This window comes from Manis javanica, chromosome 4 (genome assembly GCF_040802235.1).
Source record: "Manis javanica isolate MJ-LG chromosome 4, MJ_LKY, whole genome shotgun sequence".
NCBI lineage: Eukaryota > Metazoa > Chordata > Mammalia > Pholidota > Manidae > Manis > Manis javanica.
In genome coordinates this window covers 16063523-16087397 of record NC_133159.1, presented here as the reverse complement: position 1 = coordinate 16087397, position 23875 = coordinate 16063523, and the positions used below count along the sequence as shown (strand labels likewise).

The 23875-nt window shown below is 56.0% G+C and overlaps 1 protein-coding gene across 13 annotated transcripts in view; it reads left to right on the top strand.

Annotated features, from left to right (window-relative positions):
• Nucleotides 1-23875, top strand: part of HSPG2 (heparan sulfate proteoglycan 2) — a 98522-nt gene that overhangs the window by 27669 nt on the left and 46978 nt on the right. For 8 of the 13 annotated variants that reach the window (XM_073233369.1, XM_073233364.1, XM_073233368.1 and 5 more), the window contains exons 2-22: nucleotides 7371-7506; nucleotides 8041-8085; nucleotides 13610-13719; nucleotides 13817-13875; nucleotides 14157-14317; nucleotides 15361-15411; nucleotides 15820-15948; nucleotides 16214-16468; nucleotides 16556-16675; nucleotides 17619-17750; nucleotides 17886-18030; nucleotides 18123-18274; nucleotides 18380-18526; nucleotides 20807-20970; nucleotides 21473-21652; nucleotides 21750-21946; nucleotides 22055-22202; nucleotides 22935-23062; nucleotides 23427-23513; nucleotides 23602-23660; nucleotides 23806-23873. In XM_073233369.1, the coding sequence (XP_073089470.1) occupies nucleotides 7371-7506; nucleotides 8041-8085; nucleotides 13610-13719; nucleotides 13817-13875; nucleotides 14157-14317; nucleotides 15361-15411; nucleotides 15820-15948; nucleotides 16214-16468; nucleotides 16556-16675; nucleotides 17619-17750; nucleotides 17886-18030; nucleotides 18123-18274; nucleotides 18380-18526; nucleotides 20807-20970; nucleotides 21473-21652; nucleotides 21750-21946; nucleotides 22055-22202; nucleotides 22935-23062; nucleotides 23427-23513; nucleotides 23602-23660; nucleotides 23806-23873 (2673 nt within the window). The remainder of the gene's footprint in view (nucleotides 1-7370; nucleotides 7507-8040; nucleotides 8086-13609; nucleotides 13720-13816; nucleotides 13876-14156; nucleotides 14318-15360; nucleotides 15412-15819; nucleotides 15949-16213; nucleotides 16469-16555; nucleotides 16676-17618; nucleotides 17751-17885; nucleotides 18031-18122; nucleotides 18275-18379; nucleotides 18527-20806; nucleotides 20971-21472; nucleotides 21653-21749; nucleotides 21947-22054; nucleotides 22203-22934; nucleotides 23063-23426; nucleotides 23514-23601; nucleotides 23661-23805; nucleotides 23874-23875) is intronic. The other 5 variants (XM_073233372.1, XM_073233371.1, XM_073233373.1 and 2 more) reach the window with 1 other exon arrangement.

Below are 23875 nucleotides of genomic sequence, written 5' to 3'. Positions count from 1 at the left end.
GCTGCAGCAAAATGTATGACTGCTCCTCGTATGTGGGGTGAATAGGTTATTAATAAATACCTTTCTATCAGTTCAGATCAGGACTTGGCACCAAATGAGCTTGCTCTAAACTTAAAATTTTTTTTAAATCATAGTTTTCAGAGCTCTGTGGAGTTCCCTTATTGTGGATGAGGGGTGGTGACCATGTAGTCCATGCCGTGTTTAGGACAGGGGCTGGCATGAAGGAAGCCCTCTGTGGGTTCTGACTGTTCTTAACTGCTGTCTCTTCACTGTCACCGTCCCACAGGTTTGGTTTTAACAGCATTAGAAACCTAGTTATCTGCACACGTGAGTTTTTCAAGGCCCACAAGCCTTACTTAATAACTCCTTTTAAAACTCCAAACCGTATACCCTGTATCTGTATCTGTGCCTCCCCTGTACCCCAGACCGTCTCTATCTTCTGCACCCGTCCCTGATGGCTTGGCCTTTCCCTTCCATGTTGAGTTCTTCCCAGCCAGCCTTGGCCCACTCTGCATCCTCACCCAGTCCAGGAAAGGAACGTCCAGGCTCTCTGTTCCTTGTCCCCAAGGGTCTCTGTGGGACTTGGATCTGGAGTTCATATGCACCTTGGTCCTCACCAGGAGGACCTGGACACAGCCTGGCCTCAAGGAGCGGGTGTCTCCCAGAAGTCCCCCGCCTGTCTGCTACCCTGCTGCCTGGGTCACCCCCCATACCCACTGCCGGTTGGGGGGCCATGCTGCCCACACCCCTGCCCCAAGCAGTTGTTCCCAGCACAGTAGAACAGTCCTCTGGCCTTGGCCTGGATGAGTCAGCTGCCCTCCCTTCTCCGACCAGGAACCTGCGGCGTCTGGAAAATCCCCCTCCCTGCTTGGCTCCTTCCTCTCTGGCTCAGGCCTGCCGTCTGGACCCTTCCTCCCGGCCCCTCCAGCTGGCTCCAGTGCCTGCGTGAAGTACTGGGTTCCTCTGGGAGGAAGTCGGGCTCCCTCACAGCCAGAGATGGGCTGCATGTCAGGAAACTGGGCTCTATTCCCGCCTTTGACCTTGGAGCTGCCAGTGGCCCTCCTTGGGATATAGGCACACGCTGCACAGGCTCCGGCTGCTGCCAGCTCAAGCACCTGTGGGCCATCCTGGGAGCTGGTCAGACTGGGGATGGGACAGACCTGGGCTTCCTGAGCAGGCATAGGCCTCACAGGCAGCCTGGGGGCCAGCCCCAGCCCTCCCTCCTTTCCTGGTCAGCAGGAGGCTGGGGTGGGGAGTCTGGAAGTTTGGGGCTCACCTGTGATCTTGGGCAAGTTACTTCTCTGAGACATAGTTCCCTGCTCTGTGAAAGGGGGCCATTCACACCTGCTCGGCTATCTTAGGGGGTCCAGTGGCAGTGAAGTTAGGGAAATGCTCTGTAACCTCTGAAGTGCCGTGTGGTTGAGAGGCTTTGTGAGAGTGACTCTCAGTGACCTCCGGCAGCCCTGGCTCATCCCACAGCCCTGGTCACAGAGGCAGTATGGCCCAGCAGTAAGAGCTTAGACACTGGGACCAGACCATGAGCGTTCACATCCCAGCTATGTCACTGCTAGATCTTCACCCTGACTGCTCCATTTCCCCATCTTTATGGTGGGGCTGTTTAACACCTATAACCTAGGTTAACCCGTATAAAAATCCTTAAAGGAGTAATTGGTGCATAATGAGTGCTCAATAAATGTTAGATCTTTTTATTCCCCAAGTACACTGGTCTAAATTCAGGTTCCCTTCTATGGTCGAGTCTCAGGCTCCTTTGGGCTCTTTCTGGGAGCCTTTTGCACTCTAGCTTGTCACCTCTCTCAGATGTGAAATACATCTGCTAGAATCTTTTGATCTTCAGCTTTTCACAGGTGAAGTCTCTGCTCTTGCTGGCTTGGCCCTCAGGGCTGCAGGCCCTGATGTGACCCAAGAGCCTCGGGCCCTGGGGGGGCACTGCAAGCTAGGCAGGCTGGCATGTGAACAGGCCCATTTCCCTGGAGCCCCTAGGGTGGAAGGGCGTCTGTCCAGGCCCCAACATGCTCTGGATTCTTTCTCCCCTGTCACTGCAGATATTTTTTTCCAAGTTAGAGCTCACTTTGTTTTTCTTGTCCAGTCCTGAGCCGCTCCCCTCACTCCACAGCTTTTCCCTCTCTGGACCTTGCTGACCACCAGGGTTCTTCTTTCCAGACTGCAGTGTCTAGGGGGTGCCAGGAATCTCGATACCCCATGCATGTCCCTCATGGCCTTGCTTGCATAGGGAGGGGGAAGGGTGTGGCAATGACCCAGAGAGAGAGCCCTCTGCAGATTGGGAGAATCTAAGCCTGCCTCACTAACCTCCTCTGCCCAGTGTCAGTGCCCCTACGCCGGCCCTAGCCTCACACTCCCCTTAGGACCCACCCCTGACCCTGAGGGAACTTTGCCCTCTACCCATAGCCAGAGACAGAGGGAGAATCCCTGGTAGGGGGTTGGTCCTGTGGCTCTTAAGCACTGAGTGTTGGAGTCCCCTGAGCATGTCATACTCCAATCTTCTTGCCTGGGGTGGGAGAGCCTAGCTCTGGGGCTCTGAGAAGGGGCAATCTGTATTTCTCACCAGGTTCTGTAGGTGCTAAAGCTTACTCCTGAATACAGACCCTGTGGGCATGGCCCAGAAGTCCACTGGCAACCCAGGACAGGGCTGAGCATTTGTCCAGAGGGAAAGGGTGGTAAGAGAAGGAACAGGAGTGGGATTTGCCCAAGGATTGTCGGGGGAAGGGGCTTTAGGCCATAGCAAGATGTGGGCAGCACAGACCTCACACAAGGCTTGGTAGCACTGCAAATGCTATGGCCAAATGACACCCAGCTTCTGCCTCCAGAGAGCTCCCAGCCTAGGGAGGGAGGTTGTGCATAGACTGCATGGGGGTGGGTGGTACCTCCAAAGAAAGTCATCTTCAGGAAGCAGCTAGAATTAATAGGTGATGAGTTTTTTTATATTAAATGAAACTTTATTTGAAAAATACTCTTAAGATTGTAATGCTATGCTTACTTGGATAAGGGAATTGTATCAGTTAAATAACAGTAGCTAAACTTAAAAGAGAGAAATCAAAATTAGCTCAAAGACAGAAACACCTGCAGAGCTGTGCCATGGCTGTGGGTGGTCAGGACCCGGCTGCCGCGAGCTAAGTCACACCTGCAGGTCACCCCTGAGCCCTGGGGCCTCACAGTGACATTCTCCTCCTTCTTGGGGGTGCCTGAGGATTCAGGGGATCCTGGGACAGCTTGTGGCCTCCGTGGGCTGCAGGTGGAGCAATAGGAGCAGAAGGGCCACTTGGGAAAGGCTGCAGGTGCGCCTGGGCATCAGCCAGCATTTGTCTGATGCAGTCGCCTTCTCTTAGCTTCATGAGGTCTCCCTCAGTCTGCACGGCTGTCTCCCAGCTTTTCTGAGCCCTTTTCTCACGCAAGAGGAACTCCCTTTGGTAGAAGGACCTGACTCTCCAATTCTTTGCCCATGTCTTTGGCTATCTTGTTGCGCCGCTGGAGTATCTGAAACTTGGACTTCCAGTTTCTGCACAAGTTAATCAGTTTCTTCTCAATTCCTGCACACCTCTTTTCCTCCTTAGCGATTGGGCTCTCAAGTTGCATGGTACGTTCTTGGTGTAGTTCAAGCAGATTCTGGAACTTCAGCTGAAGTAGTTGACTTTCCAGCTGTAGGATTTCACCCCTCAAGAGATGTTTCCTCTGCCTGGAGGGTGGCTGTTCGTTTTCTCAGCTCTTCTTTGACTTGCTTCTGTTCCCTCAATGATCTGGCTCTCTCAGGGCTTTGAGGGGACACAGGGGAGTCAGCATTGTGCGTGTGAGCCTTCAGTGCCACTTCTGACCCGGGGATGCGGTGTTCGCAGTTTCCAGCTTCCCGCTTTTGCTTGACTTCCAGGCTCCCGCCGACCAGGCAATGTCTCGGGGGCACAGGGGTTGCGTGGAGCAGGGTCCCAGCCACTGACGTCGGCTGACTCCCTCTTTCAGGTCCTCTTCCACACGTGCGTTCGACCGCAACGGGCCTTCCTGCTCCTCCTCCTTTTCCTTCAGCTTCTGCCTGCATCGTGCAATGTCCTGGGCAAGGACTTCTGCCCTTTCTGGAAAAGCAGTGTTTCCTTTCCGATCATCCAGCATTTTCTTCCCAAGTTGTTCTCCATCCTTCTGTGATGCCCTGAGGGTCGGTGTCTCATCAGTGGCCTTGGGAAGTGTAGGAGGCTGGCTCCCCCATCCCTTTGCCAGAAGGCCCAGAGTGATCTGAAGGGACAGCGTCAGGTGTGCGGTCACCGCTGCCAAGCTCAGGCTCTGTAAGGTGGGAGGACTGGCCTCCCCCGCAGGTGGCTGGAGTCGTTCATTCTGCAGTGTCATCACGGTTTCCAGGTACTTCTTGGCAGGCAGAACAGCTTCTGGCCTGAGCCTCGGTGCATCGTGAAATCCATGCTCTCCTTACCGTAAAAAGCATCTGCACACAACATGCCAGGGTCACCAAGGGGACTCCAAGAAGTCCTGTTAGGGATCCGCAGCGCTCAGCCATCACCAGGAGAGCCCCCCACAGGCGCTCCAGGATCAGCTGGCACATGAGTCCAGCGGCAGGGAGCAGGCCCTCCATGGCTGCACGTGCTCCACAGCTCTGCCTCCAAGTGCTGGTGTCTGTGGTCAGAGGGGACGGATCAGAACCCTGCAGAGTTCCCTCGTTCCCTCGCTAAGGTTAACAGGGGCCCTAATAATAGGGCAGGTCAGTTAGGTGGGGGAGGGGAGGCCGCCAGCCAGGTCCTAGAGCACTGCCCTCCCTACCTGGCCCTGCAGCCAACCTGGGTGACAACACAGGGCCAGGCCAGGCCCCTTTCTGGGTGTGAGGGCCAGTCAGGGCAGAGGTGCTGGGCCACGTTCCAGCTGAGGCCCTATCTCTTGATTTTACATTTTCTTCTGCTTCAGGGATTTCCACTGCTGTCCACCAGGGTCCTGGCATCCTCCCTCCTCATGTTGGTCGCTGTGGGTGTCACGTGAACATGTTCCCAGCCACTGTTTATGGAATCCTGGGAACACAAGTCAGGGCACCACAGCCGTGCTGTCTGCTGCTCTACTCAGTAGTGTTCTGGGTTTCAGCGGCACATGTCCCCAGAACGTGCATGTGCCCATACGCCTCCCAGGCGTCCTTCAGGAAGGGGTGGTGGTCACACAGAGACAGGCCTGACTGTGTTGCCTGCCTGTGGACGATAGCTCGGGCCAGCCATGGGCTTGGTGATCCTGAGTCTCTGACTGGGGTCGCTGCTGGAACCACCACCTGGACGGAGTTGGGGTGGGTCAGGAAGCAAGTTCACGTTCACACCCCTCACTCGGACAGTGTGTGAAGTTCGACTCAAGTAAGTGTCTGAAGTACAGGGATCGGGGAGGACCTGAACACGTGGTCCGCAGCCTTACTCTGCTTGGTACCCCATGTGTGGGTGCCCTACAATGACACCAGTATCATGGGCACCATGGAAATCCAGGTGATGACATTTTACCCACTCGTTTATTGAACATAAATGTTGAAAAAGTAGAGATGAATTAATCACAGCCACTGCCTTCAAGGTGCATCCATTCCAATGAAGGTACCGACAATTACAGTGTGAGCCCAGGAGGGCCCAGAGCCCAGCCAGGGAGGGGGCAGAGGCGGCTGGGAAGGGTAAGGAGTCGGGACAGAGTCTCCCAGAGAGTTCTTCTTTAGTCATTCTCATTGATATATAATTACATACAGTAAAATGTACCCATGTTAAGTGTACAGTTCAGTAATGAGAATGAGAAGTGTGTACCCAGGGAACCGCCACTCCAAAAGGTTCCCTTGTGCCCCTTCTCTGTCAGCCCCCCCGACCCCTGGTGCCAGGTAACTAGTGACCTTTCTGATACTGTAGATTAGATTCCCTCCCAGAGTTGCACGTAAGTGGAGGTATATGGCGTGTAGTTGTCTTTTGTGTCTGGCTTCTTTCGCTCAGCATAGCGCATTTGAGGTTCATTCGTGTTGCTGTGCATATCAGTAAATTGTTGCTTTTTACTACTGAGTAGTTAGAGGAGGTGATGTTTAGCTGAACTTTGGAGGATGGCTTGGAGTTAGCCGGATAAACAAAGGGAGGAAGGGCATTCCATCAGAGGGACCAGCGTGAGAAAAGGCCAGACGCTCAGTTACAGGCTGTGTGAGGTTGGGGGATGGGGTGGGAGAGGCGCTGGCCGTCTCCTCACTTTTTTCCTCCTCCACAGGCCTCTTTCCTGCTGCCACTACTTTGTCTAGCCAGTGAGGGCTGGGTTTGGTTTTCATAAGTGAGACCATTTCCTTCTGAGCAGTCTGGGCTCTGCAGAGAGGGCTGAGGCCAGGTCAGGGCCTGAGAGGCTCATGCCAGGCCAGCGGGGGCCGGACGTGAGTTACGTGCCACAGCGGATCTGTGCACACTGTGCTTGGAGGCCCCTGGACTCCACTGGGTTTGTTTTCTTCTGAATTATCTGGTAAAACTCCTTTGGAAGCATCTTGATCTTGTCTAAGGGAAAGAGGCATTCATTACTCATACCAACACCTGAGCAAGGCAGGTGTTATGGCTGCTGGGGGCCCTTCTGCTCCAGCCCTTGGGGTGCAGGGTCTCAGCAGCCCCTCTGGAATGGGAACCAGAGGTGGAGCTTGTGCTGGGCTTAGCATCAGCCTGAGGTCACAGAGTTGACAGCACGCCTGTCCTGCCCCCATTCGCCCCAGCTGCTGGGCTCCACCCACCATCTCTGGGTGCACAGAATGGCTTGTCAGTGTAACCACAAGTGCTGGAGCTAGTTCCTCCAACATGGCTGGAATGTGTTCCCTGTGGCCTGAAGATTTGGAGGCCGGATTGATGCAGAAGGAGCTGGCCAAGATGGCCTCGGGGGAGCTGCTATTGGAGACATCCTCAGTTGACTCACCTTTGATTTCTGCCGCTGTCCCCCTTCTGTGCAGATCCTGGCCACCTTTCTACCTGCCCCTGTCCCCCATCTTTGCCAGCCCAAGTCACCCTTTACCTGCCTGTGTTCCCCTGGCACTAACTCATGTCCTGGATGTACTTTGCCTTCTCCAAAGAAGGAGAGTCATCACTTACCAAAGTGATTTTAATTCTATTGTCTGTTTATTTGAGAATTCATTCAAACCCAGTGAATTAGCAGAGTTGGACTCTGAGGCCTACAGGGGCTAATAGGATTTGGGGAAACTGAGTTAAAAACAGTGGTTCAGCCCCAGCCTGCCTCTTAGGCAAACCATGTCTGACTGAACCACTGGAGGGCTTTGGGATGGGATTCAGGGTCCCATTTGAAGTGAGAGGAAGGGTCCCGAGCTTGGCAGGAGCTAGGGAAGGTGACACGGTTGGCTCTGTGGTCTCTTACAGGTAACTCACGGACTGAGAGCGTATGATGGCTTGTCTCTGCCTGAGGACGCAGAGACGGTTACAGTGGGCCGGGCTGGCTGGAGCTATTCAGATCTTTCTGATGACGAGGACTTGCTGGCTGATGATGCCTCTGGAGGTAAGCAGAGGGTTCCGGTGGCTCGGGGTCAAGGGGATAAGGGGATCTTCCTACCGGTCCTTAAAGAGGCCCTAGGAAGCTAGCCCAAGGTGGGATGGGCCAAGAGCTGTGTGCATCCTGAGCTCTGGTCCCAGTGACCCTAGGATCCTCCACTCAAAACTGTGTGGTCCTAGGCTGGTGGTTGCTCCTCTGTCGCTGCACAAGGTGATCAGGACCAACAGGGAAGGTGGTAGGCAGTGCACGGTAGAGGGCACTTACTGCCCTCATTGCTGGAGGCCAGTCGGACCTGGCCGCTCTCACCCTAGCCAGCAACATGCAGTCGAGTACCAGGGTTGTGGGGCCTTGGCCTATACCCTCTCGTGGAGGCTTCCAACCTGACTTTTATAGATCAGCCCTCCATAGGCCTGGGGAAGAGATAACAGTTCAGTTCTGTGTTCTCAAGACCTTCCCTACTTTGTGCCAGGTACCCAGAGCAGGACCTGACACTCACTAGGTGCTTTGTTGTTTCTGCATAAGTCTGTCTTTTGCTTACAGACAGCCTGGGCAGCGGGGACGTGGGCAGCGGGGACTTCCAGATGGGTAAGTTGCTGAGAGCATCCTGCAGGTCCCCACCTTGTCCCCTGGGGAAGCCCAGGTCTACCTGGCAACAGAGACCCCAGCTCGGGGGCTGAGAGCCCTAAGGACTCCTTGGGTGTCACATGAGGCTGGTGCCATACCTGCTGAGTGACTGTTATCTGGACCGGTTGGCAAGGGATGACCAGATTTGGGGGTTGCCAGTGCCACAGGGACAAGGCTCAGAGCTGTGGGCAGGAGGTACCCAGTTCTGAGGAAACTAAAAACCAGGTGCTTAGCCTTCAAAGCAAAATTCTCATCGCCGCGCAGCTCAGCCATGGAGTCCTTCCCTAGAGCCCTTCCTGGGATGACCCTGCAGAGCTGGAGACCCCAACAGGGGTGGACAGACAGAGAGGCCCTGGACATTCAGGCAGGCCTACAGAGCTGGCAGGGGTAGGTCAGCCCCACCCTGGACCTGGGAGGGAGCCCTGTCTTAGGTCGGGTCACCTGCCGGGCAGACAAGGGTTCCTGGGTGGGGGAAGGAGGGCTGGGCTTAGTGGAGGGGAAGGAGTCAAGTCTCTATCAGCTGCTCCCTCTGCCATCACTCCAAGTGCCCAGCTGGGGCCGGCTCAGTGCCAGGATTGGGGCTCAGAGTCCCTGCTTCCTTCCACCTCGGGATTCTGGGTAGAAGAGGAACTGCCCATTGACAAGACCTGGTGGCTCGTATTGCTCCTGCGTCCCTGTCTGAGAGCCGGCACTGAGCACCCTGTGGTCAGGGCCAAGATGGAGCTTGGCTCAGGTTGACCACTGGGTGACACCGCTGCATCTAGAGCTGCTCACACTGGCAGCCCCGGGGCCAGTCTGGCCTGGCCTCTCCCAGCCTGGGTTCATCTCCCTTTGGCTGGCATATCAGGGGCATCAAATGCCAGACAGTGGTGCTCTACCTGGGCAAGTACAGACAGGAGGGATGGCCTCTGGGTAGCCTGGTCCTGACTGTGACCTCCCAGAACTTGAGATTCAGACACAGCCTGAAGGTTTTCCACGTGCAGGGCTCTACACGGTCCAGGATGCCTAGGAGCTGGGGGTTTGGGGGCTGGGAGTGGATGTCAGGTGGGACCCATATACACACCCCATATCCTAGAATAAATCCCTGGGAGCTGCCTCTTGCTAAGCCAGGCCTGCCTTCTGAGGCCCTGGTTTTGTCCATGTTGTCCATTTGGAAAGTGAGGCTAGGCTGCCCACTGCTGCAGCTCTGAGTAGTCCTTGCCAGCCCACCTCCCCATCCTCCAGCCCCCCGCAGAAGCCCCTGTGAGGGCAGGAGAGGCCAGAGGTGGGGAAGGGGTGGGGGTTGGGGAGCAGGAGCCGGGAAGGGCCTGAGAGCAGGGTGGGGGCCTTTCCTGTGAGTGGGGCCAATCTGTGGGAAGATGCAGGGCCTTAGACCCTCCAGGCCCAAGCTCTGGCATGGGCCCACTGTCCTTGGGGCAGGACCAGGCAGCTGGGCTGAACCTGAGCTATGGAGGCAGCAGGTGTGTCTCTGATTCCCAGGATCTCAGTGTGCCCACTGCAGCCTTGCCCAGTGGCGGTCCTGCACTGCTAAGCAAGGGCCATCCTGACGATGGTGGGGCCAGCCTGGCTCTGCCTCTTGCCTGGGCGCCGGCCCAACCCCAGATCCTAGAATCGAGCCCCAGAATGGCACCTACCCTACCCTCTTCCTTGAGGCGGGCTATGGCTCCCACAGGCTCTGCCCCAGCCCTGCCCCTGTCTCTCGTGTGCCAGCCCCCTACCCTGGTTCACAGCCCCCGGCTCTGCCTCCCATCCCTGGGACCCCTGTCCCTCACCCAGTTTCCTTCCATCTTCTGACCTGTCTTCCCCACTCGTGTCGCCCCTGCGCCAACCCTTTCTCTGTCTGTCCTGCCCCCCTCCTGCCCCGCCTTTCCTCTGTGTCTCTCTCGTCTGGGCCTCATCCCTCTGTGGCCTTCTCCCTGTCCCTGGCCTGCCGTCTCTGCCTCTGTGTCTGCTTGTCGTCCCCTTTCTCTCTTCTGCCTTTGTCTTGTCTTTTCTGTCTCTCATTCTCCCCTGACTTTCTGGGTCTCTGTCTCTGTCTCTGGGTCTCTATCTCTGTCTCCCTGTTGTCTGTCTTTCTCCCCATATCTGTCTCTCCCCATGGTTCTCTCCCCCACCTTTGCCGTCTCTGTCCCTCCTCGCCTCCCTCTGCTGCCCCTCTCCGGGCCCTGCGCTGCCCCCAGGCCACCCTCCTGGGGCTGGCATGATGGTCTTGGGGCCTGGTGAGGGATGTCCTCTCAGTCAGTGACCTTCATCCCTCCCATCCTCTCTCCCGGCTCATCCTTCCCTCTCCTTTCTCCCTCCCCTTTTCCTCCTCAGCCTGCTCTTTGTCACACAGGAGGCTCAGAGGTACCTCCCTGCAGGGTCTGGGCACCAGGCCCACCACTGCCTGGCCCCAAATAGCCCCACCTTCTCCCTAGCCCCAGCCCAAGATGCAGCCAAGCCCAATCTGGCCACAGTGGGTCTAAACAGAGTGGGGGGCCCTGGTGTTCTCTCCCATAGCGTGCTGGTTTGGCCAAGATGGGTGCAGTAGCCCTCAGGCAGCAAAGCTGTGGAGGTGATATGTATCCATCTCAGGACTGGCTGATCTTGCACCCATCCCAGGGCCCTGGCAGCACCCAGGGCTGGGGTGAGGGGCCTGGGTGTGTGTGGGAGGAGTTTGCTGAGGAGGAACTAGGCAGATGGAGTTGGTGAGGTAGCCTGCTGCAAGGTGGGGAGGAGGTCAGGCGTGAATTCCAAACCCCTGCCTGGGCGCAGGCAGCTCTGGACCTCTGTCCCTCCACCTCTAGCTCCAAGGGAGCTCTCCACACAGGGTCAGGATAAGGGCCGGAGGGAGAGAGCTGGCCAGGGAAGGCACCCAGAGAACACCTCACTCCCAGGCAGCACCACGCTCTGCCACCACCCTAGCTCGGGGAGCTAGTTCCTGAAACAGATGTGGTCTCACCTTCTGCCCCAGCCCTCAGGCTCTGGCTGCAGGGACGCAGCTCAGGGTGGAAGTGGGAGGTGCTCACCCTGACCTGCCCCTGGTCTGGCAGCAGGCAGAGGGTGGGGTCAGGCTAGAAGTCTGTGCCCTTCCCAGGCCCTAGTAGAAAAGGGCTTTGTGGGGCTAGGTCCCCTCCCCCAGGAGCGGGCACATTCCTGGGCAGAGGCCCGGCCTCCTCGCCCGCACGGGGCTGTGGGGCTGAGGCCAGGGGCTGGAGTGGGGGGACTCTCAATGGGCCTCTGTGCCTGCTCACAAGAGGCCTCTGTGGCTGAGCTCACGGCCTGCACAAACCCGCCCACCTGGCACCCTGGAGCCCAGCCCTCACAGTCCCCGTAGTTCAGAGCAGGCAGTGCTGCCTCACAAGCACCCTCTCTTGGGGTAGGAGCCTCCTCCTGCACCTTGCTCAGCACTCCCACCCTCACCCAGCAGTGCTTGCTTAGCTGGCGCCACCGAGGGAGAGGGTCCTGGCTTGGGGGGCGCGAGCACCTGTGAGGCTGAGTGAAATGCAAGGAGGACAGGCTTTGTGGGCAGGTCCAGCCGATGCCACTCCCTGCTCTGCCACCTACACGCCAGTCATCTCTCCCCTCTCTGAGCCCTCTTCTGCCTCAGGGACTCTGCAGCTGCTGTTCCCTCTGCCTGGAATGCTCTTCCCCTTGGCTCCTCTCGGACATGAAGCACCCCAATTGACGTGGGTCTTCACTGGCTACTCTGAGGAAGTAGCAGACCACCCCACCCCCTCGTGCCCTCCCCGAGCCCTCATTTTTTCCATACTCTATGTATTCTTTGCTCATTTATTTCCTTTCTCTCCCACTAGAAAGTGATGGGGACAGTAACTGTCATTTGTGGAGTTGACTATTATATCTCCTGCCCCTAGAACACTGCCTAGCGTATAGTAGGCCTTCAATATAGATTTGGCCAATTAAAGCTAACCTATGCAGCCCCAAGAATGCACCAGAGAGTTATAAGTCAAGAGTTTGTTAAGTCACTTAATCCTCACAGCAGCCCTCTGGGGTAAGCACTACAATCCCCATTTTTCAGATGAGGAAGTTGAGGTTCAGAGAGGTTAAGTAATTTCCTCGAGGTCACACTGCTCTAAGTGGCAATTTTATTCCAGAGGCTAAGCCTTTACTCACTAAGCTACACCGATCTCATGTAGTAATAGCTCATGTTATACCTTACCCTGTTCTAAGCACTTGTACATATTTAAACTCATTTATAACTCATTAACTTAGCACTTATAATTTACTCCTAAATTCATGAACATTATAAGATTTGATACATAAAAAAACCTTGTATATGATAGGTGCTCAAGAAGTGATGTGTGTGTGTACACCAGTCTTTGTATGCCACAGATATATGATATAGATTGACTCAGCTTCTATTATGTGTCGTACTCAGTTCTAAGTACTGTGTGTGTGTGGGTACGTGTATATATGATGCTTTTACAACTCATACTAACTTGTATTCATAACTTCTATATGAACTCATGGACACTGTGAGATTTAATGTGTATAAAATGTCTTATATATAATAGGTACTTAAGAAACAGTAGTTTGTATGTGTGTCCTCATACTAATCTGATGTGAATTCATTCAGCCATCACTGACTAGGCACCTACTATGTGCCGAGCACTGCACAGCACTGGTGATACACGGGGAGGGAGATCCACGGTTCCTCCCTTCCCCAAGTTCAGAGCCTAGAAAGGTGACAACAGCTCGGAGTCTCTTACACTTGCTCCTTGCTGGGTGCTGTACCTAGTGCTCTGGGAGATGGTGCCTGTGAGCACCGTATCATCTATTCCCTCCAGAAACCCAGTATGGTGAATGTAGTTGATTCCACGTTTGACATAGGAGGAGACAGAAACTCGGAGAGGTGTGGTCAGTGCCTGAGCTGAGGCCTCAGAACTGTGATTTTTACTATAATGCTCTACAGTCCGTATGTAAGTAGGCAGTTTCTATGCAGTGTGGGGTGGAAAGTGCTCTGATGAGGAAAGCAGAGGGTCTGGGGGAGACCAGAGGAAGGGTCTCTAACCCAGCCAGGGTCGGGGAGAAAGGCAGTTCAGGTAGTCTTCTTGGAGGAAGACCGAGCGGAGCCCTAGGCCGAGTAGGAACTGGTCAAGGAAGAGTGGGTCCAGTCATTCGTGAGTAATCCCTGTGCCAGCCAGTCCAGCCTGCTCTGGAAGCCACTTCTTGTCCAGCCTACCTCTGAGCTGCTGGGGGTCTCCTCTTCTGCACCATCACTTGGTTTCTGGATTGGACTTCTTTCCCTGTTAGTCAAAGCCCTCACTCAAGGGTAGGCCTCAGCTTTGACCTTGGGCAGGCCTCCCAGGTCTGCTGTAACAGGTGCTCATATGGGCAGTGCCGGGCATAGCTGTGAGCACATAGGTGTCTGCCTGGGCGAGAGGCTTCTGGGGACTGTGCCACTGTGTCTACCACTGGCCAGTTTCCTGAGGCCACCACATGCCAGGCTGGGCCCCTCACAGTGATACTCCCCTCCTTTCTGCAGTTTATTTCCGGGCCCTGGTAAATTTCACTCACTCCATCGACTACAGCCCTCGGCTGGAGGACGCAAGCTCTGAGGCGTTCCGAGAGGTGTCTGAGGCTGTGGTAGACACGGTGAGGTGAAGGGGCTTTGGGGACCCCGAGTGTGGCAGGGCAGGACTGGGGATGGGGTGAAGGTGTCTGGAGGCTGATGGTGCTTGTCCCTCCCCAGCTGGAGTCAGAGTACTTGAAGATTCCAGGAGATCAGGTTGTCAGTGTGGTCTTCATCAAGTAAGAAGGGTCCCCTGGGGGCTGGTGAGGGGCTGGGGGGAACCTGGGGAAGCTACAAGGGTGGGGAGAAGCCTGGGTACCAGGAGGGGAGGCAGGAGAGGCCTGATGGGGAGAATCTCTATTCGTCGGGGAGAATTTGGACCTTCAGTTTCTCTGCTTGGGGTCTAGGGGCAGGACAAGAGTCTGGAGATCTGGCCTGAGCATCAGGCAGGGGCTCAGGGAGAAGCCGAGAGCTTGGGCATCTTCCCCACCCTGTTTCCCTGCCCCATCCTCATCCCTAGGCAGCTGGATGGCTGGGTCTTCGTGGAGCTGGATGTGGGCTCCGAAGGGAATGCGGACGGGGCTCAGATTCAGGAGGTGCTGCACACAGTCATCTCCAGCGGCTCCATAGCCTCCTATATCACCTCTCCCCAGGGATTTCAGTTCCGACGCCTGGGCACAGGTGAGGCCATCCTGGGGCCTGGGGGTACATCCTCCGGTTTCTCAGACTCATGTAGGTCCCCTTTGAATGTCCACACGATGGGATCTCCTAGCTTGGGGCTTGTATCCCACTGGAGACAGGGAGCTCACTATCTCATGAGTCTTCCCTATGCAATCTGGGCTTGTGTTAAGCATAATCTGTTTTCTTTAACATGTCCTCATTAGATTTAATTTATGCTTTCTCTCTCTAGACCTCTATACATTGACAATAGGTAATAATTCCTTTCTTTGTAGTACTTTTGGATGCAAAACACTTAAATGTTTTAACAAAACCCAACAAATGTTTACTGAGCACAGACTATATGCTAGGCTCTCAGTATCTCCGCCATTCTGCTTTTGCAGCAATTCCTGGGTTATTGTAGAGATAGGGGTACTGAGGCCCAGAAAGGAAAACTGGCTTGTCCAAATTCTTATAGGCAGATAATGGAAAAGCCAAAATTTACATCAAAAGCTGTGTCTGTGCTAGTCTTGCCAGAGCCTATGATAAGATGAGAAATAGGTTCAGAGAGAATAGGAAGCTGGCCCAAAGTCAAACAGTTGTTAGATATGAAGGCCTGGCCTTCATACTCTGTGTGGGCCTGGGTTCCTTTTTGCTGCACTCCCTAAGTCTTATCTTCTCCAGGCCAGACAGTCCTAAGTCGTTCCTCACAGGCTTTGGTTCTCAGCTCCATCTCCATGTCAGTCCCTCTCCCTGGGAAGGCTCCAGCATGTCCCCATCCCTGGCTCAGTAGAAGCCAGAACCGAGCAAACTCTTTCCCCATCATGGTGTAGGGAATCACCTCCCTCATTCTGCACATAAAACCTCAGTTAATGCACCCAAGATCAGGTTTCTCTCTGGGCATCCCCAGGCCCAGGTCTGAAGATTGCTGGGGATCCAGTTCTTTCCTCCTGATTTTTCAGTGAGTCTTCCCAGCCAGGGATGATGGGATGGGCTTGGCTTAGTCCTGCAGTCCACAGCAACCAGGTCCCAGGTGGGATGGTTGCTGATCACACCTTCCTTTACAGCACAGACACCCCCGTCCCCTCTGGGCACTGTGGTGGCCACAGTGACACCAGGTGAGAGTTTAACCAGACCCAGACCCAGCCAGGTATCTGGAGAAGCTAATGGATAGGGGGGAAGGAAGAATGAGGACCAGGCGGCTGGGCATGGCCCATAAGCCACCCCTTCTCTCTTTCCTCTTCATCCTTTCTGGGCCGGGTTGCGGCCTGCATGCGTGTGATGTGGTTGCATGCATATAGCATGTTAACTTGCGTAGGGTCTGTGTAAGGGATGGGTGAGGCTCCTGCCGCATGGCCCATGGTCCATGACCCATGTGTGCAGTGATGTGTCCACCACATGCCCCTTTCCCCCACTGCCAGATGCCAAGTAACTGCCACAGGGCACGAAAGCCTACCTGCAGCCACGCAGAGCTTGTGCTGTCCACAGCCCCTTCCGCCGACCTCTGACCCCCTCCAACCCCGCAGTGCCCCAGTTCTCAAGGGTCTGCACCGAGGCCGAGTTTGCCTGCCACAGTCACAATGAGTGCGTGGCCCTGGAGTATCGCTGTGACCGGAGGCCTGACTGCAGGGACATGTCTGATGAGCTCAATTGTGGTAAGGGACTGTCCAGGGGCAGAAGTGGCCTGCAGACGCCGGGCCAGGGCCAGGGCACACATGGGCCCCCAAGTCAATCTGCAGCTGTGAGGGTCTGGCACAGGCAGAGGGGTCTGAGGGAGGTGGTCAGGGACACAGGGAAGGGGATAATCGGGTCAGGGCTGGCAGCACCGGGTGTGGTGGGAGGTACGGGGAGGGCCTGGGGTGTGGGGGTGGGGTGAGGAGCCACCCTCTCTTGCCAATGCCAGGTGGGCTCTGTCCACAGAGGAGCCAGTCCCGGAGCTCAGCTCCATGCCACCCCCGCTGGTGGAGACATCACCTTTACTGCCCCGGCTGGAGACAATCACCACGGAGCGGTTTGCAGTCACTCTCGCTCCCCAGCCTCTGCTTCCCGGCGCCGGCAGGCCTGTGCCCTGTGGGCCTCACGAGGCTGCATGCCACAGTGGGCACTGCATTCCCAGAGACTATGTCTGTGATGGGCAGGACGACTGCAAGGACGGCAGTGATGAGCTGGATTGTGGTGAGGAGCAGGCGGGGTGCAGTGAGCTCAAGGGCAGGGGGAGTGGCCAGGGCAGGGCCACAGCTGAACCCTGCTCGGCCCACCCAGGCCCCACCCCGCCCTGTGAGCCCAACGAGTTCCCCTGTGGGAATGGACACTGTGCCCTCAAGCTGTGGCACTGCGATGGCGACTTTGACTGTGAGGACCGCACTGATGAGGCCAACTGCCGTGAGTGTCCCGGGTCCATGTGGCCCCTACCCATCCCTTCTCGGGCAGGTGTGTCTGCCCCCCCCTGGCCGAGTGTGAAGGCCCTGGGGGCCAACTTTAGTAGTTAGGGGTCTTAGCTGAAAGCCCTTCTCAGAGGCCTTTTCCAGGGAAAAGTCAAAGGAGGACCGAGTCCTTGTCGGCAGAGCACAGAAAACGTGAAAGCCGAAGGGCCTTGGGGCTCGCGGAGCACTGGGACAGACGCCTCTGCAGCAGTGTCAGTAGTGGGCTGCCTCCTGACCTCCTCTTTGTTCTGTGGCCTCCGCTCCCACCTTCTCCGTCCCTGTGCGTCTGTCTCAAGCTCAGTCTCCCTGAGGAAGAACAGTAACATCTGCTAGAGATGCCTATTGGGGCCCAGCCCTGGCATCAGGCCAACTCCAGGCCTCCGGCCAGTCCATAGGTTCTTGCTCCGGGTCAGGTGCCAGCCCTTGGCCTGTTAGAGGGGGTCAGACCTGCAAGGCCCAGGCTGTGGCAGGCCCCTAGCAAGGCCTTTCCAGTAGAGAACCACACCAGGTATTACCTGGCATCTAGACACACCAGCCACTTTACCTGTGCCTTTGACAAAGGTCTTATGCCTCTGAGGGTGGCTGGGTGTGAGGGGAGTGGGGTCACTGTGACATGCCTGGTATAACTCTGTTTGGGGGAGCACAGGAGTGAGTGCTGGGGGCATGGTAATGTGATGAGCCTTTGAGGGCTGACTGCTGACCATGACATTGTGGCTAGTCTTGTGGCAGCAGTCTCTGGGCCTGGTCAGGGCAGCTGGGTGTCATGTGGTGAGATGGGAGAGTGACCCTGGGGATACCTGAAGAGTGTGGAGAGGGTGGGCTGTTTGAGGGTAGGTAGGTAATGGGGGCGTGCTCTCTGAGGACAGTGCCCCCCACTCACACCACCTGGCTCTGTTCTCTAGCTGCCAAGCGCCCCGAGGACGTGTGTGGGCCCACACAGTTCCGCTGCGTCTCCACAAACACCTGCATCCCAGCCAGCTTCCACTGTGATGAGGAGAGCGACTGTCCTGACCGCAGTGATGAGTTTGGCTGCAGTGAGCAGGGAGCTGGGGGAGAACTGGGGACCCCTTTCCTGTCTCTGCCCCTCCTTTCCTCCCCTCCCTTGAGCCATCCCCCACTCTTCCTTCCTTTGCCCCTCACAGCCCTCACCCCTGCTCTGGTCTCTCCAGTGCCCCCCCAGGTCGTGACCCCACCCCAAGAGGTGATCCAGGCTTCCCGGGGCCAGACAGTGACCTTCACCTGTGTGGCCATTGGCGTCCCCACCCCCATCATCAACTGGAGGCTCAATTGGGGCCACATCCCCTCTCATCCCAGGTATGGCCCTAGGCCTGGGTAGGACTGGGAAAGTAGAGGTGGCTGGGTCAGTGGCCCAGGCCTGACCCCACCTGTGTCTTGGGGCCCTGCAGGGTGACAGTGACCAGTGAGGGAGGCCGTGGCACGCTGACCATTCGTGACGTGAAGGAAGCAGACCAGGGTGCTTACACCTGTGAGGCCATGAATGCCCGAGGCATGGTGTTCGGCATTCCTGATGGTGTCCTGGAGCTTATTCCACAGCGAGGTATGGCCAGCAGGTGGTGGGCTGGTGGGCACCCGGCATGGGGTGGAGCTGGGGCTGCCTGCTGGTTGGTGACCAGCTACAGCCCACTCCCATGCTGCCCAGCAGGGCCCTGTCCCGATGGCCATTTCTACCTGGAGCACAGCGCCGCCTGCCTGTCCTGCTTCTGCTTTGGTGTCACCAGCGTGTGCCAGAGCAGCCACCGCTTCCGGGAGCAGATCCGGCTGCGCTTTGACCAGCCCAATGACTTCAAGGGTACGTTGGTGGGTGGGAGGCAGTGGGGAGGAGGTGGGCACCAGGTTCCTGTGGGCTTAAAGAGAAGGCATTTTCAGGAGAGCAGCATGTACTGGGTAGATGAGACCACATTCAGGGAGGGACACAAAATTGCTGAAGGCATGCTGAGAAGAAAATCATTTCAAGGGAAAACAAGCGTTTTTAGGAAAAGCCAAATCCACACTTGATATTTGCCTACTTGAGGTTATGAGGAGGGTGGGCTCTGGAGCCAGATTCCTGGGTCAAATCCTGACTCACCTTTATGCCTGTGCACCCTTGGTCAAGGGTCTCTTGAGTCTCAGTTTCCTGGTCTACAAAAAGGGGTAAAATAACAACTACCTCCCAGGTTGTTGAAAGTACTTAACAGATTAATGTATGCAAATCACTTAGAACAGGGCTCAGTCCCTGGTAAAGGCCCAGTAAGTATTGCCTATGGTAACCATCATCATCGTCCTCGTCCTGAGACACCGAGAGACGCCAGTGTCCCCAGAGCACAAGAGCCGGGCTTTGGCATTTTAGTCCCAGCTGACCTCCCGCTGCACCAGTTACTGCCTGTGTGACTTTGGGCAAGTCTCTTGGCTTCTCTGGGCCCTTGTCCCCAAATATAAAGGCAAACAGCTGGACTCAGTTCTCGCTGGCTCAGAGAGGGAGAATGGTGTGGGCTCAGACATCAGCTCGACCTGGATTCAAGTCCCAGCTCCGTCGTTTACAGCTTGACATCAGGCAGCCCCCATCTCATCTCCTCCATTGCAGAGGATTAAATGCAAGGAGAGGGTGTAGCTCCCTACACACTCAGTTGGCATTGTGGCCTGACACACAGTCATGGGACAGCCAACAGTCCTTGCAAAGTCAGGACTATCTTTACTGTTATAAGATGAGGATTCTGAGGTCCTCTGAGAGACTGTGGGGCTTCCCTGGGGTCACATACCTGTTGAGAGGAGAGCTGGAACCTAGGCCTGTCTGATTGGAATCAGGATGGTCAGGGTTAGGGGATGCCAGGCTAGGCAGATGGCATACGCATAGACAGTGACCAGGATGGAGGGGGCCTGAAAACATCCCAGGAAGGGAAAGAGGAAGGCAGGCCTGGGACAGTGTAGTCTATTCTGGAGGGCTGTGCATGGTATTCTGCAGATGAGACACTGGACCACTCCGTGGTTACAGGGGTTACATTTAGGATCAAGGGGAGAAGCTATTGGAAGACAGAACTAGATTTAGTATATTCCTTATACTTTCTAAGAGTCAAACTGTCCAGAGCTGGGAGGACTGCCTTTGGAGGTAATGAGCTCCCATCCCTTCGCACTATCCCACATGGTAGTTACTAGCCATGTGTGGTTATTTAAATTTAAATTAATTAATTCAGTTCCTCAACCACATCAGCCACATTTTGAGAGCAAAGTGGCCTGTGGCTAGTGGCCACCATATTGGAGAGTGCAGAACACAGAACGTTTCCATCATCACAAAAATTTCTCTTGGGTGGTTTAGTGCTGCCCTAGAGATCTGGGAGGATGCTTTAAAAAGAATTCCTCTGTGTGTGTGTGTGTGTGTGTGTATGTGTGTGTGTGTGTGTGTGTGTGTGTGTGTGTGTGTGTGTGACTGTGTGTGCGTGTGTGTGTGTGCACGCATGTAGGAGACGGTTGGACTAGATGACCTGTCATGGTAACAGCAATAGCAGCTAACCAGCCAACAGCAATCCTAACTGCTAACCATTTTTTGAGCACTTCCTTTGTGCTGCACTGTGTTAAGCATTTTATATTAATTTGCTCATTTTATCTTCCCAATAACCCTATGAGGCAAGCCACTATTGCCTTTTTATGGGAAGGGAAACTGAAGCCTTTGCCCTGACTCACACATCTGTCGGGTGTTGGGACCACGACTTGGGCATCCATTCTTCAACCCCATGGAACTCTCAGGGTGGCCCACTGAGGGCTGTTGCACCCTGACAGTCCATGGGCCTTAGCAAGCAAAAGGTTCTGGTGCAAAGAATCCCCTCACCGTTTTTTGAGCCTTTGGTTCCCAAATGGTTCCCAGCTATCATTCTACAGCATAGGCTTTCCCCAGGGCATGTTCTGGGAAATGCTGCTTCCAAAACTTAGGGAGGAAAAAAAGCTTTTATTTTATTTTCTCTTACTGAGGGAGAGAGACTAAAGTTCTAAATCAAATTTCTCCCAGAACTTACCCACCGTTCTGGGTAACCACCCATCAAGGTGGGCATCTGGGGCAGGCAGGTACTGTGGCCTTCACCCTTCCCCATGCAACCCACAGGTGTCAATGTGACGATGCCTGCGCAGCCAGGCATGCCACCCCTGTCCTCCACCCAGCTGCAGATTGACACTGCGCTGCAGGAGTTTCAGCTGGTCGACCTGTCCCGACGTTTCCTGGTCCATGACTCTTTCTGGGCTCTGCCTGAGCAATTCCTGGGCAACAAGGTGAGGGGCCAGGCTGCCACCCTGGAAGGGGAAAGGGCCAAGCCCCTCCTCATATGCCCAGATACCTGGGCTCCACTCTCTCTGAAGTGATGGACAGCAGGGCAGACTCGACTCTGGATGAAGGGTGCTCAGCACAGCCCCCCATGGCAATGGCTCATTCATTCAGGGCAGGGTCTCTGCCTGCCATACCAGGAGGAATGTGGACTCAGACTTTGGAAAGGGCTCTAGGACCACTCCCGCACACGTGGGCTGGAGTGAGTGCAACTCCTCTGGCCTCTCTGGGCACTGCCTACACAGCATTATCCTACCCCACACACACACCAAACTGAGCACCCCAAAGGCAGAGCCCATGTCCCACCCATGTCTGCTTCCCTGAACCCAGCTCCATGCTAGGCACACAGCACCAGATACTCAGAGTGAGGGAGGAAGGGGATGCCTGGACACACTGTGGGCATCAAGAAGGCCCCCAGTGCTCTGCCCTAAGCTGCCGTGTCTCGGCCAGGTGGATTCCTACGGAGGGTCCCTGCACTACAAGGTGCGCTATGAGCTGTCACGGGGCACACTGGAGCCAGTGCAGCGGCCGGATGTGGTCCTCGTAGGCGCCGGATATCGCCTTCTCTCCCGGGGCCACACGCCCACCCAGCCCAGCACTGTGAACCAGCGCCAGGTCCAGTTCTCTGAGGTGTGTGGTGCCCGAGCCTTCAGGGCTGGGAGTGAATGGGGTGCGGGCCGGGCAGGCACTGACGAGTGACCCCACCACCACCTTGGTCCACACCCAGGAGCACTGGGTCCATGAGTCTGGCCAGCCAGTGCAGCGGGCAGACATGCTACAGGTGCTGCAGAGCCTGGAGGCCGTGCTCATCCAGACAGTGTACAATGCCAAGATGGCCAACGTGGGGCTGAGCGACATCGCCATGGATACCACTGTCACCTACGCCACCAGCCACGGCCGTGCCCACAGTGTGGAGGAGTGCAGGTGCCTGAGCTGGCAGGGCCGGGGACTACAGCAACCCCAGCAAGGACAGGGGAGGAACATCAGGGCCTCACCGTTCCTGTAGCCTCTCTCTTGGGTCCTGCCCCACAGGTGCCCCATCGGCTATTCTGGTTTGTCCTGCGAGAGCTGTGATGCCCACTTCACCCGGGTGCCTGGTGGGCCTTACCTGGGCACCTGCTCTGGCTGCAACTGCAATGGCCACGCCAGCTCCTGTGACCCTGTGTATGGCCACTGCCTGGTAAGTAGTGCCTGCTGGCACTTGGATTCTGGCTAGGGGCAGGGGCAAAGGCAGAGTGGGAAGTCCAGGCTGAGGTCTCCTTGTGCCCACAAGCTTAGCATGAGCCTCCACAGTGACCGCCATGTCTGCCAGACAAGCTATCGTGACTTCTGGATGCATTAATAGACATATACTGTCCAGGTAAGGGAGGCGACCACCCTTCTCTCCTCCATCCTGGTCAGAACAGTCCTGGAGGGTGTTGTGCGATGGATGGCTCTTAGCAGGGCAGTCCAAAGGGGAAGGAGCCTAGAAATCATATGTATTTCTTTGGGATAGTGGAGGTAGCTGGGATTGTGGAGCTGACAGAGAGAAGGCTCAAGCAGGGAAAACTAGTATCTCCAAATCCCCGAAGAGATGGGTGGGGGTAGAAGGAATGGGTTTCAGAGGGCAGAACTGCCTGGCCAGTGGGTGCAGATTGGAAAGGAGAGGCGGGTTCAGGTCAATGTAAAGCAGACATTTGAAGCCTTCTTTGGGACAGGCTGCCATGTGAAGGCATGGGTTCCCCCATCAGAATGCAGCTGGATGCTCCCCTGTCTGCAAAGCTGGGCAGTCAATCCGACACGATGGGGGAGGCTGAACCGGACAGCCTCAAAGGCCCACCCTCAAAGAGCCCAGCTGGTCCAGTGTGGCGCCGGGCCGGGAGCAGGGGCACTACTCTGTGGAGCCTGAGCCACTTGCTTTCCTCCCTCCCAGAATTGCCAGCACAACACGGAGGGGCCACAGTGCAACAAATGCAAGTCTGGCTTCTTTGGGGACGCCACAAAGGCCACAGCCACTGCCTGCCGGCCCTGCCCTTGCCCATACATCGATGCCTCCCGCAGGTCAGACCCAGCTCAGGCTAAGGCAGAAATGCTGGGGGAATGGGCAGTGCAGCAGGCTAAGGGCACAGTCTGGGCAGGGAGGTGGGAAATCTGGGCTCAAATCATAACTTGGTCACTAAATTTTTCTATGCCCCTTGACCTATCCGGGCCTCTTTCCTTTTCCATATAATGATCACATGAAGACCACCTGTCTTCCTAGTGTTGCTATAAGGTTGCTGATCCCCAAACAGGTAGACAGATACAACATCATACTCAGAGCCTACTGTGTCCATACGGACCACAGTCGTTTCCCAGGTGGGAGAGTAAGTAAGGGCTGGCCCATCATTTCAGCTTTGCCTCATGTCCTATCACTTGATGCCCATAGATTCTCAGATACCTGTTTCCTGGACACAGATGGCCAAGCCACATGTGATGCATGTGCCCCAGGCTACACGGGCCGCCGCTGTGAGAGGTGAGGGGGAGCTCTCAAGGGCTGGGAGAAGCAGGCTGTGCGGGGTGGGGGCACAGAAGTGCCGTTGACGACCCTCTCTCTCCCCCAGCTGTGCCCCTGGCTTTGAGGGCAACCCCATCCAGCCGGGTGGGAAGTGCAGACCTACCAGTGAGTATCGTAGCCACCACTCCCGGCACCTTCCTCGGCTGCCCACCAGGCCCCAAACCCCATGAGCCTTGGGGAGCTGCCCTACTCCGTCCCTGTCTGTTCAGACTGTATCTAGCCCATTCCCAACACCACTTTGTGCCTCCAGACCAGGAGATTGTACGCTGTGATGAGCGAGGCAGCACAGGGAGCCCTGGGGAGGTCTGCCACTGTAAGGT